The following is a 20,742-nucleotide window of genomic DNA, read 5'->3' as shown; positions in this document are numbered from 1 at the left end:
TGTTTAAATAACAGTCATTCATTAATATGATGTATTCAATATGAAAATACAAATTAATCAAGATATATTTGAATCCAAATTTAGGGGAAGGCTAACTTTGCCTCTCCTAATACAACTATGGTTAGTAATACAATAAAATCAGAAAGTCAAAGAGCAATTAATTAAGCTCCAACATAGTGTACATAAATGGTAGAAAGAGCCAAAACAATGGTAAGGTAAGGCCATATCTTGTTTTTCTTGTAATTAATCCACTTCACTCTACATGGTTTCTTCATGATCTTCTTGTCCTTGGTAGAGCAATCTTCCTCTTTGTTCTTCACACCATTGTTAGTCATGAGAGCAAAGCCATCTCTCAGCTCTTCGTCTTCCAAATGTTCCCCAATATATATGCTATAAGCCAATAGAAGTGCAATTACAGTGACAATAGTGCTCATTATTTTCTTCAATGGCTTCATAGATTGGTTAGTCCTTGTGAACTTTTTTTTAGCAAAGGCCATGAACTTGTCAAGTAATCTTCTAGTTTTAGGCCTTGTTGGGAAATCTAGTTTTGGTATTGGGAACTCATGCAAAAACACTGGATTTAGATGGACCTTCACTGTCTCTGAAGGCATGAGTACATGAAAGAATGTCTCGGCTGCTTGGCGAGTTGAAACAAACATTCCATGATTCACTTCAATTTTCTCATAAACTTCAAAGGTAGGAGTATCGGAAAACTCATCTACGTCGCCATCTTCTAAAAAATTGTCACTCGGGTTATCATCTGCAAATTCAAGGGAAAAATCATCTACTTCATTAGTCTTATTGATCAGATCATTGAAGTTGTCGTGGTGATCGGTTTGACCTCCTGCAATAATCAATCAAATCTCTTGTCAATGAATTGAATAGAACAAGAAGGGGAAAATTTAGAGGTATGCATGGCATTGCAACATTGGAAATGAGAAAAGAGGATGTGTACTTTTTATATATACCTTGAACCTCTTGCTCTCTTCTTTGCAAACTTGAGATGTTTTCTATTGGAACTGTCTTGTATTCTTCAGTAAAGCTCTATACACAAATACAAGTAGAGTTACATAAGTAGGATTCATTCCTTCTTTTTCACCATTAAAAGAATTGCATAATGTAAAATTTTATGAGTTCGATATTGTAATTTTATTGAACATTTTAAAGTGAAAAAGGATGGAGCCTAATCAGCATTGATCATGATCTGTGAAATGGGAAGAAAAAAGATGTACTATAATCCATGGAAGTGAGTTCAAATTTTCAACAAAACTATGGTTAAAACGTCAATAACTCAAGTTTTCAGTAATTTACCTTCTCTAGATCTTTGCTTGACATTCCCACCCATCTCAAGTTTTCAGTAACTCTCCCACTTTGAAATTCACCATGCAAATCTCCAATTTCTATAGACCTAGCATTCTGATGTTCCATTGATTTGTCCATGAGTTTTGAAGAGCCCATGTCATGAATGTGGTCCGTATCAACTAGAAAAGAAAATTCATCAGCAATGGCACAATTTCCTCCCCAAGTGTTTTGATTTATCAGTTCCTGAGAAACTTGAGCAACCGAAAGAATTTCCTGCAAGATGTCTTCATTTCCGCGGATGGCACTTGACAGTGGCATATTAGGTTCAACAAAGCCCATTGGTGGGAAGTCTTGCACCTCCAATGGAGGCATCGTGAACCGGTGCTGCAATCTTGCACACTCCAATGCTATATCAACCTGAAAATCAATGGAATGATAGTTGGAAATTTTTTTCCCCTGACAGTTAAAGTAAACGTGCGCGCACAAGTATAATTGTCCCTACCAGAGCTCAAACACTCAATCTCCCCATTGAAAAGGAGAGATTATACCATATGAGCTAATGTCTATCGGTAATAAAATATAGATGAAATTGAGTATGTGAAATAAGATATACACAAAAAAGAAAAAGAGTGCAATATATCTATTTATTTATTTATTTATTTATTTATTTTTTGCTTGACCTACATTATATAATACTACTATATAGTTTTGTTACCTTAGATGGGGGATATGGAATGGTTGCATGATTTGAAAATGATGGATTGGCAAAGCTAAACGCCTCTTCTGATAAGTACTGCATCCATTTCTCATCATTTCCACCATTAATATTTAGGGAAGATCCACCATGGATGATGCTAGGTGAGCATGCATCTAATGGCATTGGATAGTGATCAGAGGTTTCCAAATCTTCACACCTTCCCTCAGAATATAGGTCAATACTGGATGAGTGATCACTGGACATCTGATTAGCAGCTACAGAAGCATAATTCTCTTCAATCTTGGGGCCAATCGCGCTCTTCTTAAACACGCGACAAAGCGCATAAGCATCCTGTAGATTTTTAAACAAAAATCATGTCAACCATCATCATACAATAATGAGGAATACTTGTCTAACCTCCAACCTCATCAATTGAATGTTGTGATACATTAACTGTGGGACCCACAGAATAGGCATTAATAAGCATTTGCCTTCAATGGTGTAAAGAATATAAGGGCAAAAAAAGAATGTAACAAAAGAATAATGCTATGAATGTAAGAAAGTACTATTACCAAGTGATTGAAATATTTGATTTAAGATAAGATGTTAAAGGTTGAACCTGCAAGCCTGAGGGAGTTTCACATTCTCTCTCATCTAGCCGGTACTCATGCATGACCCAATCCGTTCGAGCTCCATGGGGTGCTCTCCCTCTGTAGTAAACTAGGGTTTTCTTGGAGCCAACAGCCCTCATATGCGAGTTCACCTTTCGATCCTTCCCTGTGGCCTTCCAGTAACCAGCTTTAGTTGCACGATTAGTTCTTGATCCATTCGGGTATTTCCTGTCTCGAGGACTAAAGAAATACCACTCAAGATCTTTGCTTGGCAATAATGATTTTCCTGTGACATTTGCACATTGATTCTACTCATATATTAGTGACAATTCAATAAACCTTGGACTAAATTGGTGTAAAAGAAGAAAAATAAAATCATACAGATGTTAATACAACTGTTCATAAGTTTCACAGTTTGCCAGTGAACCTTTTTTGTCATGTTGATGTTACATTTATCTATATATAAATATTCAAAATGATTAATATGTGACATTTATCTCCATATAGCTAATACAATATTTGGCAAGACGAAGCTTTTATCAACCATGCATGGTATTTAAAAAATATAACTGAGCTTTCATTAAGAGAACTTCTTTGTAAATGAAAATGGGCTTTCCATTTCATGTGGCATATATGTGTGTGTGTGTGTGTTTATATAAAAAATTATACATATATATATTCTAAGATACCTAGATAAAACATTGATCAAAGCACTCACTCTAAGTGGAACCCTACTTTTTTTCAACAAAGTTTTTTCGGTTTGTCCAAAGGATTCAATAATGAGGCTCTATCTACAAAATATGCTATTGATACAAATGACAATGGACAAAGATAAATTTAACAAAAGCTTCCAACCTAAGAAGCAAAACCTAGGGTAAAAAAATAAAGTTAAAACTCATATATCTGAGAGACAATTGCAACCCTGTACTTTCTTGCTTGCTTTTTGACTTCAATCCCACACCTAACTACACATTTTCTGTTCTCAATAGTAGTTCAAAAGATGTAGGGACCATGCCCTAAAACCGTAGGCAACTTTTTTTTTTTCCTTATGCTAGGAAAATAATCTTGAGATCATATAAGATAATTCATACTAAAGTTGATGATCTTTGACTACTAAAGCATGTTCAATGCAAATCACTTATTTCCATAATCAGAATGATTAAACCAAAAGTAGGTGCATCGATCACGCGTAAGGGAGCATCTAAAACATTATATATATTACAAGAAAGAAAAAGAAAGAAAAAAATGGAACCTCCTTTGGCTTGGAGTTTTACTCAATGTCTTTCAAGTAATTCCAAATGCACTTAAAAGCTCTAATTTTCTTTTCATATTCTTGCGTTAGGTAATGACTTCTCATTACATTTCACACACACACATGTATATATTGTATATCTGAAACTGCAAATTAGTCTTGAAGGAAAAGCCTTGTAGAGGAAGATCAAGCCAATAAATGGAAATTAAGGCATGTAAAATATGGTTATTAATTATACCTTTCTTGATATGTAGTCACTTTCTAATTAATCTTTTAGGTCATGGGTCATTTCATTTCTCAATCTTCAATAACAATTGAAGTATACATTTCAACTAGCCAGCTTTGCATTATGAAAAGATTTGATCGCTTGAACTAAGAATCTAATTAGCACGAGGATATAAATATCAAAGTTACACCGTCTCTGACAACTTAAACTTTTAGAGTATATGGATTAGAGAAGAATGCATGATCTCCTACCTGGTAAGTCCCATGGCTCACACTTGTAGAGATCAATTTCGGGGATGATCTCGAGTTCGATCTTACGGCCATTGATCTTTCTGTTGAGATAGTAAGCCACGAGTTCTTCGTCGGTGGGGTGAAACCTAAAACCAGGAGGCAATGAAACAGGAGCCATCTCTCTCCACAACTTCTTCTGATCTTTTCCAATTGAAAAATAACTAGTAAATGTGATCACCAGTTTCTATTCAAAATTCTGAGACCTGCCTCTGCCACAACAAGTATTATACAACACTGCACAAAACCCTAAAATGATATTAGCCTTAAAGCCATAATAGTGTACAAAAAGAATAAGAACTAATCATTGAAAAATCATTTTAATCATTGACACACCATGTTATATTACTATCCAAATGAACAATATCATAAATACCCATGTATGTTTTTTGAGAGAGAAATATATATATATATATATATATATATAGAGAGAGAGAGAGAGAGAGAGAGAGGGAGGGGGGGAGACCTTAGGTACTGCAGAAGAATTTCCAAAGAAGAGAGAGAGAGAGGGAGAGGAAAGGACTTAGGATCAAGGGAATTAGGAAGAGAGAAAGAGGTTGAGAAGTGGGGATTGATTGGGGTTTTGATAAGAGAACAAAAAGAGCAAACAAAAAAGCAAATGGGAGGCTGCTACTTTACCTTTAAACTTGTTTTTTTGTAACCCAAATGATGCTTGTTATCTTTTGTTTCAAGCTCAATCTCTCTCTCTCTCTCTCTCTCTCTCTCTCTCTCTCTCTATACACACATAAACATATACATATATATAGTATTTGTGTTTCTCTCTCCAATTATCCCATGCTTCATCCACGTGCCAATTGATTTCTGTTAGAAGGATCTTACTTACGTTCTAACTAGAAAACTGTTGGGGAAACAAATTGGCGGCGTCCTCTGTTGCAAACAATGCTCCTTTCACATCACATGCTACGTAAGTGGTACTAATTACACACACAAACACACACATATATATGCACATAACTCATCAAATCTGCCGACAAAATTGAAAAATCACCCATCTCTTTTTGAAGTTTGCTAACACTAATACAAGTTAAAATTTGCTCATTTTTTTACTCAGCGAAAAGAAAAGAAAGTATCAGTAGCTTCCACCGAGAGTACTGGCTAAGGACTAGTTTAAGCTAAATTCTTTAGATAAGATAAATGAGCTAGATTTGATTCTATTTTGAAACCCATTAATTAATTAGTCTTTGTTTCACCTTAAAATTGATTTCATTATGAGATTGGTATATAAGTAGATTTTTTCTTGAAATTAAGTACTTATAATATATAAGCAAAACGATATAATTGACTGACTTTTTTTTCTAGGCTCCATTTGGCATGACATTTTATTTTATTTATTTATTTATTTTTGGCTATAGTGTCTATTTTGGCAACAAAAGTATGTTTGGTGCGGCCTTATTTTATTTTACACCGTGTTAAAACACTTCATGAACAGTTGCCCAAAATCAAAATATCGAAAAGTTATTTTTTTCTTGTTTTGACAACTATTCTTATCCCAAAACTATAACAGTAGCGTAACATTGTTACGACATTTCTACAACAAAATATCGTTCCTAAATATGCTTCCCATTTTTTTTCAAAACACTCTTTCTGTTTTAGTCAAAAATAAAACGCCAAAAATAAAGAGTATGCCAAATGGGCCCACTATATAATAAGTTGATGTAAATGATTGAAATAAGTAGCTAGAAAATAGATTTTGTGATTTTTCAAATAAGTGATAAAAGAGTTCTTATTGAATACTCTTTCTTGAAGTCCATAAATTTTTGTAATGTTACTCAATATATAATGAGTCGAGCTTGAGTTTCATTTTAATTATTTCTTTAATTTGTGTTTGGTCTCATTTAATCACAACTTTGGTTGGAATTGTCACACTCTTTCATAGCCGATCACGGCTTGGTTTAAACATTAGAGAAAGTCATGATCATACTCAGTTCTGTTATTTGGGAGTTTCAAGAGAGAAAAAGAAGGGAAAGTAGTAATTTCTTCACTTCTGTAAGAGACTATATATGTTAGGAGACAATAAAAAATTAAAACGGGTAATCATTAATTTTTTTTTACTTTTATCTCCTTTAATTTCTCCTTACTTGAATATATATATGTGTGTGTGTGTGTGAGATTGAAAATGCTCATTTTCCTTTCCTACTCCTCTTCACTTCCCTGTATTTTTCTTTTCACTTCATTCCTTCCTCACATAGTGAAATTATGATTATGGGAGAAAATATGTGGGTTTTACAGATATGGGGTTTCTTATTCTGGGTAATTTGTTGTGTATATATATATATATATATATATATATATATATATGTATATAGAGAGAGAGAGAGAGAGAGTATTTCCTCTGTTTGAGCAGGGGAAAACTCAGCGTGAAAGTGAAGGGCTACGGCCCACGGCTTCAGGTAATGGGGCCAGCTTTTGCCACGTGAAAGTAAGACTTTCCACGTGGCAGAGCAGGATCAGTTCAACAGTATTCTTCAATCTTCATCATTCCAATTCTGTCTCTCTCTCTCTCTCTATGCTTTTCCTTTTCATCAATCCATCTTTTGGTACTTTTCCCTTTTACGGGTTTATGCTTCTTCTTCTTCATTATATAAAATATTATATACATATATTTATTAAGCAATTTATCATTGTTATTACTAAGATTATTGTTAGGAGTATTAATATATTATTACATTTAATTCATGTATAGTGTTACACTTTTTTTTTTTATTATGGTATCAATTCTCATTCACGTTTTGACATTTTTTCTTTTGTATCTTTTATTTTTATTCTTTTTAGATATAAGTTTCATTAATTACAAATATGAACCTTTTTTAAAAAATTACAACATAGAGGGTTTAAATTTGGAGGCTGAATTTAGTGGTATAACAATATCGTATTGTACAGTATTGAACGGTCACAATCACTCACATGTGTGAATAATTGTGCCAGTTAGATGCAATAAAGTATTTGGGGTTTTAATGAAATTGAATTTATTAAATAATATCGTGTTGTACTGCATTGAACGGTCACAATCACAGTATTAAACTATCACAATCACTCACACGTATGTAATAGATCTCACATGTGTGAATGATCGTGTCCGTCATATGAAATAAATGATTTAAAATTTTAATGAAATTGAATTTGGTAAACAATATCTTGAATTTAGTAAACAATATTGTGTTGGAGGCTGAATCTAGTGCTACAACTATATCGTGTTGTACAAAATAAAACTGAAGAAAATGACACTATTACATACTCTATTGGTTTCTCACATGGAACAAGGAAAGCACTTTTGAACATGTAACTATCACAATCACTCACACGTATGTGATAAATCTCACATGTGTGAATGATCGTGTTCGTCATATGAAATAAAGGATTTAAAATTTTAATGAAATTGAATTTGGTTTACAATATCTTGAATTTAGTAAACATTATCGTGAATCTAGTGCTATAATTATATCGTGTTGTACAAAATAAAACTGAAGAAAATGACACCATTACATACACCATTGGTTTCTCACATGGAACAAGGAAAGCACCTTTGAACACATGTTCAAAGCAGTGACGTAATCCTAAATTTAGTATTATCATATTGGTGAAACTTTATTTTTGTTTATTTATTATATATAATACAATTAATCAACAAGACACTCTGGCCGAAGCATGCCCCTCAAATGTGTCTCTTTTTGTTTGAATGCTTCATAGTCCAACTCACATGAATCTACAGCTCGAAAGAGAAAAAGAGAGAGAGAAAATTAATAATTAATAATCCATCTTACTATTTTAAATTAAAAAATAAATAAAAAGCAAACCCTTGTTGTTTTCTCTGTTCATCAAACAAATCCCAATCTTCCTGTCGTGATAAGTTACCAATGTTATTAGTGTTATACAATATTTAATACACACACACACACATATATATGTGTACTGTGTAGTAGTATCACATTTAAAACTTTCTATTGAGCCATTGATTTTTCAAATATTTGTCCACATTACCTTTGCCAACCTATCTTAAATATTTAACAAAACCTACCATTTCTGAAAGAATAAACTCTTAGTGCCTTCATAAACCTAAAAGTAACATCAACAATGTTATGGCTGTCAACATGCGAATTAAGAGGAAACACACCCTTCTTTAAGTCGTCTGTCGCAATGTCAACAGAAAGACAAAAAAATATTTATGATTGTCAACGTGCAAACTAAGAGAAAATATACCCTTCTTTAAGTCATCTGTCGCAATGTTAAACTCAGAAAAGACAGAAAGATATTTATAAATCATCACCGTACTTGACATATAATTGAAATATGTCAAGTATATAAATTAAAGAGAAATGATTTGAGTGGTATATTCTCGACCGTTTATAAACGAGGTTGAGATAAGCCCAATTGAGAATGAAGATGTGTGTGAGTATATTTATATCGAAAATAAACAAGTTCCACAAACACTGTGCCATCATAGAGATGTCAAGAAGTAACCAAATTGTCTAGCAATTTTTGTTGAATATTAGAAGAATGTACATTGGAAATTTGAGGAAAATCACCTAGCATTTTTCTTGATTACAATTGAGAAAGAAATATGCTACTTCTTGTTGATAACTTGCTCATTGATAAACTATACAACCGATGGTGCAGGCAAGCGATTTCATATGAATAAAATACCAAATGCAGAAAGAAAAAAAAAAGAAAAAACCACACTTCTCTGCAATCACTTGTTCGTCGTAAAATGTCTGATAATCCACCACCTAGCTGCAAGACTGTACGAGACCATCGTCACATGTGATAATCTCAAAAGAAGAAACCATCTTTACACTGAATTAAGGGGGTGGTGGTGCAGCATGAAACCATTGTGACTAGCTAAGAAGAAAAGTTTAGTCTTTCATCTTTATCCTGGTTCAAGCTTTTCGGTATCCTTCAATGTCATTCAATGTCATACTTCTCGTAAACTTCTTGCTGTTTTTCTTCCCACCATCGCTCTGCTTCCTTATTAGTGAATTTCTTTCGACTGCAATACAAAATTCCAAGGTCCAGTGATTGTTCAAAGTTCGTTAAAATTTGCCCCAAAAAGAATAGGAATAATAAAAAATTCAAACTAAAATAGCAAGACACCACTAGAATGGAAAACAATTGAACAAACATATAATTAAATAGCATGAACAACATTAGAAATGAACATAAATGATATATATTTCATCCCTAAACCTATGTTACATGGACTAATGTACGTGTGTCAGATACAAGTTTGTATCCACACGTTAGACGTGTAAAACGCCCGGTCAGGACACTTGGACATTTATAGATATTTTATTATTTAATATTTTTATATTATTTTCTAGAGTAAAATAATATCTTCATGTAAGATAGTGTTTAATATAGGCATTTTAACTCATTTTAAAGAAATTCAGTAATATAATAAAAATGAATTATTGGATATGATTTTTAGGTGCATTCAACCAAAAATGCAAGACACATATCACATACTCATATCCAAGTATTGTGTGTGTGACACAGGTACTTCACATACTTGTGAAGAGTCCGTGTAACATAGCCCTTAACTAGCTGGTGGAGATTTGCTTTGAGAACCTGTCTCTATTTGGCGCATGTGAAAATGAATAGTTTATACATCTTTGAAACAAATGGGTAGGAGTTTTACCTGAACCTCACTCGCTTGAGACTCTTCTGCCCAGTAGGCAATGTTTTGAATGTGATGTATACACCAGGTTCATACTGTTCTACCCATTCCACATTCAACGCTTTGATTCCATTTTTTTTCTGTGTTCTTCGGCCACTTGATTCCTCCGCTGATGTAGTCTCGGCATGGTACATGTCTCCATCACGCGTAGATTGTAATTTATCAGAGAACATGACAGGAGTACTACACAGACTACCGACTCTTCTGTCTTCTGGCAGTCCAACTTCAGGAGGCAATTCTGTAGCGACAAACATACGGTTCACGCCCTTGACAGCCAGACTCTCTTTATGTATGGATGTGACGTGAGGCAGACTCGCATTAACTTGACCATTCACTTCTCTTACAGTAGATATATTCTCCGACATTGTGTGAAGCTGCAACAAGTAATATATGCATCACATCACTTATTGTGGCAATAAACACAAATTAACAGATTAAGGAAGGATTTAGCTTTTACATATCCGTTTTAGTATAGGCTCATTTATGGCGTGCGTGTGTGTTTTAGTATAGGCTTCACCCATTCCAAGTCTTCTATGACTTCTGGCTTTTTTTCCCCAATTCATCGGGACCATGTTTTTTAATCACACATTCAATTTTTAATCAACCAACTTTTGATGCACCATTAAAAAGAAACTCTCTTAGCATGGTGTTCATCATGGCCCAAGATGAACCATATAAGTAACTACCCAAATATCCATACCAGAAACGAGTAAAAGCAAACCTTCCTAGAATTTAGGGGTTTTAACTTTGCTTTCAAGAGAGAACCCTAATTATGAAATCTACTTAGTGGGTAATCATACAAAAAAGAGTTCGCTGGTTAATTTTATTAGTTAACTTCCCTCCATATTTACAAGGACTGGGAAGTTCAGGTTGATGACGGCTACAACTTTTTTTCATAACATACTGTTACTTTCGAAGTAATAAGTTGAAATTTGAAAAACTTGCATATATCCTGTTGATTTAAAATAAATAAATAAACAATAATAAAAAATACAAAGATTATGGCATTCAACCAACACATATAAATATTACCCTTAATGTCAAGGCTTTTATAACATCTTTTGCTGCTTTACACTTGGCAGCTTCCTCCTTTGCTAGCGACCAAGTTTCCTCAATTCTTTGTTGACATTCTTGAATTTTCTGTCTTCTTGTTTGACACAACTTTTCAAGACTCGCAGCCTATCAAAAATGCATGGAACTCAGTGAAAACAGAAAGTGCATAAATTTTTTATCAATTGCACTAGTGTCTCCTAAGGGAAACATGTAGACTTGAGTAAAAATTTAAAGATCATAATTGCAGATAAAAAAACACTAAGAATAGATAATAAAACATTTGTGTGAGAGTTGATTGTATAAACGGGAAGATGAAACAACAAAAACATTTTTTTTTTCAATTAGGAAGGGATACATGCTATGGACATGAGCTCTCTACAGTTGTCTCGACCAATCTATACTTCTTTTACACTGCCCAGAAGCAGCATTTTAAAGAAGACAAACCAAACATACCACAAGAGATAAACCCAAAAGCCTCTACATTCAATCTGCACCAACATGAATACATGATACAAGTGCTTCACAAAGAAGCTTTTTCTGCTATCCTCACTGCATTTCCAAATGATATAATGCCACACTCCGGAATATTCATGACTAACAATTACAACACCAGGCAATGTAAATGTACGCAAAAAGGGATGCTAGGCAGGTTCTAAGCGCATGTACAATGGATGGACTTGTAGTTGAGATTAACTTGTTACTACTTTCAATTTAAAAAAGAAAAAACAAGTAGGGTGATCAATTATACTCTTGGAGGATAATGTAGCAATCCATCCATAGGGTATGATCCTATGCATGAATTATAGAGAGAAATCACGTCATCAAAATTAACTAGCTTAAATTTCACATTAAGCATGTGTATGCATGTGTGTGTGTGCGCGCGCGCGCGTGCAGGCAGGCAGGCAGCCAGGCAGGCGGGCTGGGGGAGGGGGGGAATCCACATCCATATAAAGGCAGTCATGGTCAAAGTATAAGCAACGGTTTTCGAGCTTATGAAAAAAGAGCTATTACCTCAGCTCTTAATTTCTGAACTTCTTCAGTGAGCATCTTATTTGACTCTGATATGCCTTCCTCCACATTCAAGGGAGTGGAAGTACATTTTGATCCCAGTGGGATCTCTTGAAAACAAACTGGAGGAAGGGAAGATACTTGATTTCTTAAAACATGGGCCACTGTGTGTTCTCTACAGTCTGTTTTGAATAATTCATGGCATGGGACCTGCCCCCACCTTGGCAACCCAAGCAACAAAGATGAATTTAGGTCTAAAGGCTGCTTATTTTCCCTTTGGTTTTTCATGGTCTTCCCTTCACGGCATTTTTTATCCTCAACACAAGATTTTCCCGTTGACATCACTTGACTCTCTTTGGTATTTGCATCACCCCAGTCTTCTTTCTTGTCAGTGAGTGCCTTATATGTGGTCGATAATGGTCTTGGACTAAGACTTTCGAGCTTTGACACTCTAACTGAATGCGTAATCCTCTGCAGTTGGTTAAAGCACTGGTCACAGACACGAAAAGGCTTGCTTTTGTTTGGTGCCAGAGATGCATTTGCAACCTTATTGCTACTACATGCATGGCAGAATGAAAGACCACAATTATAACAGTTATGCTTTTTCCTTGTAAATCCAAAAGACACACTACATCCTTTACAAGCTGCTTGATCTATACTAGAGATAGATTTATGTAAACAAATTGCAGCTGTAGAATTTGATCCACAAGTTATACTTTCTACTTGTCTACCTCTCAAGGCCTCAACTAAGGTCGGAGAATCTCTATCTACATTGTCTCCTAATCCTAATTGTCCATTCCCACCTTTTCCCCACGAATAAACACGGCCGCGCGATGTGTAGACAGCGACATGATAAGACCCCGATGAAATGTCCCTAACAAACTCATCTTTAAGCTTCCCCTGCACTATTGTGATTGATTTATCTTTGGCATGTGGATTCCCCAGCTGCCCGTGAACTGCACTTCCCATTGTATAAACAATACCCATATTAGTTAGTCCAACAGTCAACATTCTTCCACAGGAAACTCGAACAAAATCATGATCCACAAGTTGTGCAACACATGTTGGTAAGAGCTTCCTCTCTTGATTAGCATGACCAAGCCTTCCCTTATCCCCATCTCCCCAAGTAAACATTTTCCCACCTGGATCCTTGAACTTGGAGCGTTCAACCATGACTTCTACAATTGCGGCTGTATGCCATGGTGCACATGCAACGGATTTTACCCATAAACCCTTGAGAGACTCAACTTCCTTTGGTTGAGAAATGCTTTGAGTATTTCCATGTCCAAGCACCCCAAAAGTTCCGTCGCCATAAGTAAATAACTGTCCAGTGGTGGACACAATTGCCATATGCCATTCCCCACAAGCAACAGTTGATATACTTATACCATCCAAAGGACCAGATAGTTTCTGTGGTATCCACTGGTTCCGGTTTCTATACCCACTGTTTAAATCAGAGCCAGAACTGTCACCCCATGTATAAAGTTCACCGGAAAGTGTCACAGCACACGTTTGATATTCACCACAGGCAACTGATTTTACATGGGCCCCGGTAAGGGAGTCAACAATTTTTGGACAGGTGACATCCATATTGACTTTATGCCCAAGCCTTCCTCCCTTTTCCTCACCCCAGCAAAAAACTTCCCCCTGTTTGGTAATTATAGCAGCATGCCTCGCTCCTAAAGATATTTTTTGCACATCTAGCTTCATGGTGGAATCTATCAATTTCGGAGAAAAAGCATCCAATTCAATTCCATTGTGGCTAGCAAACTTATCAACTCCACCTCCCAAACACCCTCCCTCTATTCCTTCTCCCCAGATCAAAACATCCCTAAGAACATTGTTATCTATTTGCGGTGACCCATGAGCCGGTGTCACAAACCGACCAAGCGAATTAGTTTGGATTTCTCCACCACCATATATTGCTCCCCTCTTTTTGAGATCATCCGGTTCAATATATGTAGAATTTGGAAATAAGACATCTGCTTGCATTGTCGAAATACTTGATTCCAAACAAAAGCTATTTGAAGAATATGATAAGCCATCAGACAAACACCTCTGTGAAAGTGACTGAGTTGGACTCCCGCACACGCTGTGCACCTTCAGAATGAAGTACAACACCATCAAAGACTAATACAAATTATAAAGAGATACTTCATTTGCTAATTTGAAGGAAACAACAGGAAAAATAAAAAGAAAAAGTTTGAGAGAGGAGGAGGAAAAACAAAACTTTATCTTCAGAAAAACTTGATCCGTATACATTCTAGTTTTAGGAGATTTTATTGATGCACATTATATATTGTCAGGAATCATATTCACCAATTATAGTAATAAAGTATGATACTACGTATAATAATTCCTTAAAATTCAATTTGGTTCGATGATTTACAACAAGAATCATATAGTGTCAAGCCAACAATATTATGATTCATCAGTTTCACTTATTATCACTCCAACAATATTTTTAAGCAATTTAAACTGCTAGAAGTTTGTCTTCAAGAACTACAATAATCTGTAGATTTCCCATCTATATCCATTCCCGAAATAATAGAAGCAGTTGATTCAGGCTTGGGCATCTGCTTTTAGCTTATTTAGTGGTCAGCTTATACACAAGCAACCAATAGCAGATGCTTGGAGATTGCCCTGCCCTGGAAACTACGATTGGGTGGTCCCTTTTCTCAGGGCACCCCCATTGTTGGAGTGCAAGCTTTGCCAAGCCGAAGCCTGTCTTCAGGATGATCAAAAAGAGCATACAATAGGGAGCAAAGGGAGCCTAGACGGATGGAAGAGCCAAGGGAGGCAAGGTCAGTTGACGAAAATGGAAGCCTTTTCCCAATTAGAGAAGGTCATATGGTGTAAATGGAAGAGCAAATACTAATGCCATTTCTAGAAAGCACAAAATTGTCAAGTATGGCTATCGATACACTTTCTAAAGGGACTAATATGTCTATCTTCCCATTATCTATATACAATGTTCCTCAGTCATGTTTACCGTTCACTCTTTTAAAAAACTGTAGAAATTGCTTTTAAAAAACTGCAGAAATTGCTTTCAAATCTCATTGTTACCACTTTCGTACATTTATCAGCGGATTAAACCCAAATTTAAAATTTGTTTCCAAGTCTGAACTGGTACATTTTTGGACAAACCAATAATGAAAGAAATTACGAACCTGCGAATATTTGGTGATCTCCTCTGTAAGACCTAGATTATGCTTTCTTCTCGTAAAACCTGCTGGACTATTGACACAAGATAGTGCCCCCCTTCGGATTTTTAAAGTTCCCAATGATTTAGGATGGTGACACCTGGAGATTACAGCTCTCAAGCCTACAAACCAAGAATCAGCCTCCGCTTTGTCCTTGCATATCTATGTAAAAGATAAATAGAGAAAAACAAAATGATGCTACAAATCTCAGCAAGGTTAGGAATATAATCAAATTATTAGGGAAGAATAATATGCATTACATGAATTGAAAATTCTGCAATTACCAGATCAAGAGAGCGTTCACCATTTTTATAGACTAGTGAAAAGGACTGACTTTCCCTTTCTGGTTGAGGTTGCCTCTGAAAATTAACCTGTAACAAGTAGATGTACCATATATAATATAAGGTTCTGACAAAGTTTACACTGGCGAATGTACCATACATATACAATTTTTTATTAACCATATACATGAACAGATAAGTATCAGAGAAACACCACATCAGTTGATGTAAATCACCACCTATCAATTTATGAAATTGATTTTATTACTTACAGTCTTTTGTCCTCGAATAATCTGTGTAACCAAGCTTAATCTCAATTGTTTTTCGTCCTGACCAGAATACCAGATCAAAAATTTCTCATCCTGAAATCCAGAAAATAAAAAAATAAAAAAGTTCTCAATTATATACTACAAAAAAATTCAAGTCACAAAGAAAAGTAAAAGAAAAAAACCGGATGATGTTACTAACTTACTATTAACACTAATAAGGATTTTCTTGTCTTCAGATCCATGTTTTATGTTATTGTTGAAATTGGAAGATGCAACAATATTTCACATATGAAATAAAATGACATTGTTGACACCCAAGTGCCCAACTAAGCTTCATCCTAATTATATAGAGTCAGCCACACAAGTCCTGCTTGGCATTGCATCTCAGTTTGAAGAAAAGCGATGGGTGTTTAGCAAAATCTGAACACTGAACAGGGAATGTGTAAGAAAGCAAATACGGAAGGTTTCTGTTAAAAGATTGGAAAATGTACTGTGCACTCCATCCTTTAAAGAGATTTATACTTCAAAAGGCTGCCATCACCACCAGCTTAGGCTCCTGTTAACTTCATAATAAGGAAAAACAATCGTATGATGTCCCTACATCAATATTTGGGATTAACTGGTGGAGTCATCCATTACTTCTGTATGCGACCAAATCGTGTAACGTATTACACCTTGGTGTTCTAATAGTAAATATAAGAGGCTCCCAGAGTTATAAGGTTTACAATATAGGTTAAATTCTATCACAGAGGGCAATTGTTTCTTACAAATGAAACAGCCAAGTTACGCGCACACAATTCATTTCAACAAATCTCACATAAAATTAGTGTACGAATGAATTACATGACAAAAAGCGCAACTTGATACATTTCACAGTTTCCTTACCGTGGATAACCTGAAAGGACAAAATTTGGGTTTTCCTCTCCGTCCATACTTCAAAAGATGTGCGCCCTTTTTTAAAGCCACAATCGCCTGCAGGAAGTCACAAAATGGTTTAAGGAATATATAAACCTTCTTTAAAATTAAAATAAACAGCAATATCAGTATTTGCAGAATGTTTTTGAAAATAAATTGTGTTTGTGAATCAGAAATGTCAAAGTCACATAATTTAAATACACAATTTAATTTCAGAAATTACTATAAACAGCAATACCAAATCAATTTGCTGTTTCAAACACAGAATTCTGTATAAACAGCAATAGCTAAATTCTGGTTTTACCTATTCAATAATTCAGCCTTCTCATGTACAGAATTTAATCATGAAAATAGTCATAATTTGAAATCTTGGTGTGAACACAAAAACGGAAAGAAAAGAAAAACATAAGCATAAGAACAATGATTGAGTAAATTCAGGCTGAATAACAGATTCAAAGCAATTTAGGAACCCAAACAAGGTTACATTTCTACACCATTAAACAAGATGAATCGATTTTTATGCAAAATGTAAGAAAGGCTGCCTTCCAATTCATTAGCTAAAATCCAAACCTTTTAAAGGTTTTATTAGCGCAATGAGATGTTTATCATGAAAATATACAATCACTACAACTTCGCGACATTCAAGTAAAAGCTACTCAAGGGAAAATATATATACACACACACACACACACACACATTGACAGTAACAATTGAGAAGATATAAGTGAGGCCTCTTCATCTCATTTTAAGTACACTAGAATGTTGGGTTGTGGGGCGGCACATAGAGTGGCTAAGCATGCCTAATTTTTCTTTTTGATGTTGAAATCGACTTCTTCGGGTATGCAAGCAAGTTGGCTTTTATGCTGTGTTAAAAAAATTCCCTTGTGTTTAGAGGGGAAAAACAGATAAAAGCCTTATACCATTGAAACTCATAACCAGTCACAAATGTAATACCAATTAAAAGGGCGCACACACACAAAAAAAAATAATAATAAAAAAATAAAATAAAATAAATAAAGAGTTTCTTTTGTAACTTCCTATTCTAGGTTCTGTAAAATTCAAATGAAATTACACATTCCACAAAATTCATTGAAAAATAACAATAAAAGAAAGCATCTTAGTAATCACAAACTATATTCAAGCAATCCTCTCCTTGTGTTTCTCATAATTTGGCAATAACAATTAGTCTCAAATTGCATTAGTCTCTAGAAAAGGAAAATGCACACACAGATCAGCAAAATAATGGTAACAAAAAAATAAAAAAATAAAAAAAAAAACAGATCAATGCCTAATGAATTATCCACATTACAAAACCAATTAAGTGCCCAAAAACCCATATAATCCACAACCTGAAATAGGAACAAAGCTTGTGATCTAAATTGGGTTTTTTCTTAATCATCCCAGACCACATCACTTCACTACTACTAAATAAAAATAAATAAAATTCACCCCCAAAAAAATAATTAAAAAATCCCATTAAGGGTGTAAAGAAATAAAAATAAAAAGATCATTACTTTGAGAAATTAAATCAAACTAAATGATTAAAAGAAAAATGTATGACCTGTTCAAGTGCTCTATCAGATGAGGGTGTCTCTAGAAACTCTTCATCCATTTTGATTTTCCACAAACACACACACACGGGGAGAATATGAAATGGGAAGAAAAGAGGGAGACAGGAGAAGCAGAAGAAGAAGCTTTGGTGTTCCTTACAAGGGAACCTTACAAAAGAATGTGTGAGAACTAAGAATGCATCAGTTTGTAGATGCTTCTGCTTTCTTTGCAGAGAATAGTATACGACAGACAGGGAGATATAGAGAGAGAGGGGGAGGGGGGGAATAATACTGAACAGAGTTTCTTTCTGAGTCTAGAGAGAGGAGAGAGGAGAGAGAGAAATGGGGGGATTGATTCCCCTTTTTTTGATATCTCTCTTTTTGTTAGTGATTCTATTCTTCCATGATTACTATTGTTCACTTCGTGTGTTGTGCGCAGAGGAGAGAGAGAGAGGAGAGAGAGAAACAGAGGTTTATTCTTACTTAAACCCAATCGCACGTGTTCTGTAATATACTACTAGTACTATTATTTTTGGTAATCTAAATTATAATATAAATACATGTGCATTATGTCCTTCCTATATTTGTCTAATGTTTATTTTCTGTACTTACAATATTTGATCTTTTACACACCAAAGATTTTCACCATCCATCACTAACAATTTTTCAATATATAATTTATAATTTATTTTTTGAAAAAAAAAAATTAAAATCTATAAATTGAGAAGTTCATTTTTTTTTCAAGAATATCATATTATCAATGTCGTCAACTAATTATATTTTATTATATAAATAAAAATAAATAAAATTTTTTTTTTAGTGTCTGTGTTTAATTAGTGAATGATACTATATTATCACTAATCCTAAGGTATTGAAAAATTTCTTATATAAATCCAACCAGATTTGAATTGCTAAATAAATACTAGAAAATAAAAAAGATCACTCTAAATTGATAAATTCCTTAAAAAGAAAGCACAAGGAGATGTAGTCAAGAATAAATGGATTGTATAAAGATTATAAAAAAGAGTTGCTTGTGTTACTATACTTTCTTACTTCTGTTAACAAATTTGTAATTTAGCAAATTGCTTCATTGTTCAAAAGTCTAAAATAAACACAAGTAGGTGAAGACAAATACATGGGTCTTTTCCTATTTTGGTCTAAGGGACAGGTAGCTTTTGAAATATTGACATATACAAGAAAAAAATAAAGGAGCATGGATCTTCTGCTGTAACAAATATTGTGTCGGATTTCACCGCTTACACATTCAGGCAATTACATATGCAAATGATAAAATCCGTTCAATTCGATACTCAATTCTACATTAAATAAATAATTCTCATCATCATCTTTGTTTTTATTTATTGTAATTTGAATAAAGTACCCCACAATTTTTTATATTTTTTTTTCTTTCATCACAAGTCATATATTATATTATATTTAATTTCTTAGAACCAATACTAATTATTTCATCCCACACAAAAGATATAATATATATATATATATATATATATATATATATATAATGTAATAGGCCATTCGTAATTGCGGTGTAATAAATTTAGATAAATATCGATATAAATTAATCGAACCAATTAGTTCATGGAACTATACGACCACATCGAACTCTTAAAAAAATCGACGAGTCATATATTAGACTAACTTATAAGGTATGACTCAATTTTTTTAAAATACCCATTTATTTATAAGGGTTTTAAAGAGGTCTTTCATCCATAGGGTACATGAAAATGACATTTAGAAAATGGTTTAACTCGTAACAAAAAGTTAATATGCTTGAAGTACATAAAGATGAGGCTATAGACTATAGACCATTCAATTCATAACATAAAGTTAGCTTCCTCAAGTCCCTCTCACACATGAGATAGAAGCCCATGAACAATAAAGGACTTCCTATAATCCTACCACAATAATTTTTTTCTTCTACTCCCTGTGTGTTGTGTTGTGTGTGAGTGTGTGTGTGTGTGTGTGTGTGAGAGAGAGAGAGAGAGAGAGAGAGAGGATAGGGTAGCTTTGCTGGAGTGGAGTGTCAATTTGTTGTCAGGAAGCTTCATTGATGAAAAGCAGATATCTCTCTGTAAAAATCAAATGGTTCCAAAATTAGGTGTGCAAAAAGTCAGCTAAAATCTGGTGCTCTGCCGCCCATGTAGGACCCTTGCATTCATTTACCTTTTTACCCTTCCTAAAAATCAATCGGTCAAATTGAAAATTTCTTACTACATGACAAATAGTCCATATGTCAAACAAGAAGTTAAAAAAATAAAAAAAATGTCAAACAAGAAGTTAAAAAAATAAAAAAATGTCAAACAAGAAGTTAAAAAAATAAAAAAAAATTGTTTAACAACTCATTACCATGTCAGCCCTTACTGACCTTCAACTAT

General features: G+C 34.2%; 2 protein-coding genes across 2 annotated transcripts; both read right to left on the bottom strand.

Annotated features, from left to right (window-relative positions):
* On the bottom strand, positions 1 to 4,939 carry LOC132266433 (NAC domain-containing protein 54-like). The gene is made up of 7 exons (XM_059767307.1): positions 4,842 to 4,939; positions 4,340 to 4,612; positions 2,619 to 2,896; positions 2,018 to 2,350; positions 1,312 to 1,719; positions 969 to 1,044; positions 1 to 844 (listed from the first exon to the last, which is right to left on the bottom strand). The coding sequence occupies exons 2-7, from the start codon at positions 4,494 to 4,496 to the stop codon at positions 162 to 164; spliced, it is 1,935 nt and encodes a 644-aa protein (XP_059623290.1). The 5' UTR covers positions 4,497 to 4,612; positions 4,842 to 4,939; the 3' UTR covers positions 1 to 161.
* A 4,002-nt stretch (positions 4,940 to 8,941) lies between these two features.
* On the bottom strand, positions 8,942 to 18,791 carry LOC132266432 (PH, RCC1 and FYVE domains-containing protein 1). The gene is made up of 9 exons (XM_059767305.1): positions 18,358 to 18,791; positions 16,767 to 16,853; positions 15,885 to 15,974; positions 15,616 to 15,702; positions 15,299 to 15,493; positions 12,132 to 14,228; positions 11,100 to 11,246; positions 10,029 to 10,441; positions 8,942 to 9,380 (listed from the first exon to the last, which is right to left on the bottom strand). The coding sequence occupies exons 1-9, from the start codon at positions 18,406 to 18,408 to the stop codon at positions 9,296 to 9,298; spliced, it is 3,252 nt and encodes a 1,083-aa protein (XP_059623288.1). The 5' UTR covers positions 18,409 to 18,791; the 3' UTR covers positions 8,942 to 9,295.
* Positions 18,792 to 20,742: the final 1,951 nt, after the last annotated feature.

This window comes from Cornus florida, unplaced genomic scaffold (assembly GCF_030987335.1).
Source record: "Cornus florida cultivar Cherokee Brave unplaced genomic scaffold, ASM3098733v1 CherokeeBrave_3.0.0_Hap2_Chr07, whole genome shotgun sequence".
Classification (NCBI taxonomy): Eukaryota; Viridiplantae; Streptophyta; class Magnoliopsida; order Cornales; family Cornaceae; genus Cornus; species Cornus florida.
The sequence above is the reverse complement of the archived record's forward strand: the minus strand, read 5'-3'. Positions and strand labels throughout refer to the sequence as shown.

Coding starts and splice junctions, on each gene's coding strand:
- LOC132266433 (XM_059767307.1), bottom strand. CDS start 4,496: ATGGCTCCTGTTTCATTGCCTCCTGGTTTTAGGTTTCACCCCACCGAC. Junction 2,897..4,339: donor TGAGCCATGGGACTTACCAG/GTAGGAGATCAT, acceptor CAAATGTCACAG/GAAAATCATTATTGCCAAGC. Junction 1,720..2,017: donor TTCCATATCCCCCATCTAAG/GTAACAAAACTA, acceptor ATTGATTTTCAG/GTTGATATAGCATTGGAGTG.
- LOC132266432 (XM_059767305.1), bottom strand. CDS start 18,408: ATGGATGAAGAGTTTCTAGAGACACCCTCATCTGATAGAGCACTTGAA. Junction 15,494..15,615: donor GTGAACGCTCTCTTGATCTG/GTAATTGCAGAA, acceptor TCTTTTACATAG/ATATGCAAGGACAAAGCGGA. Junction 10,442..11,099: donor TAAAAGCCTTGACATTAAGG/GTAATATTTATA, acceptor TACTTGTTGCAG/CTTCACACAATGTCGGAGAA.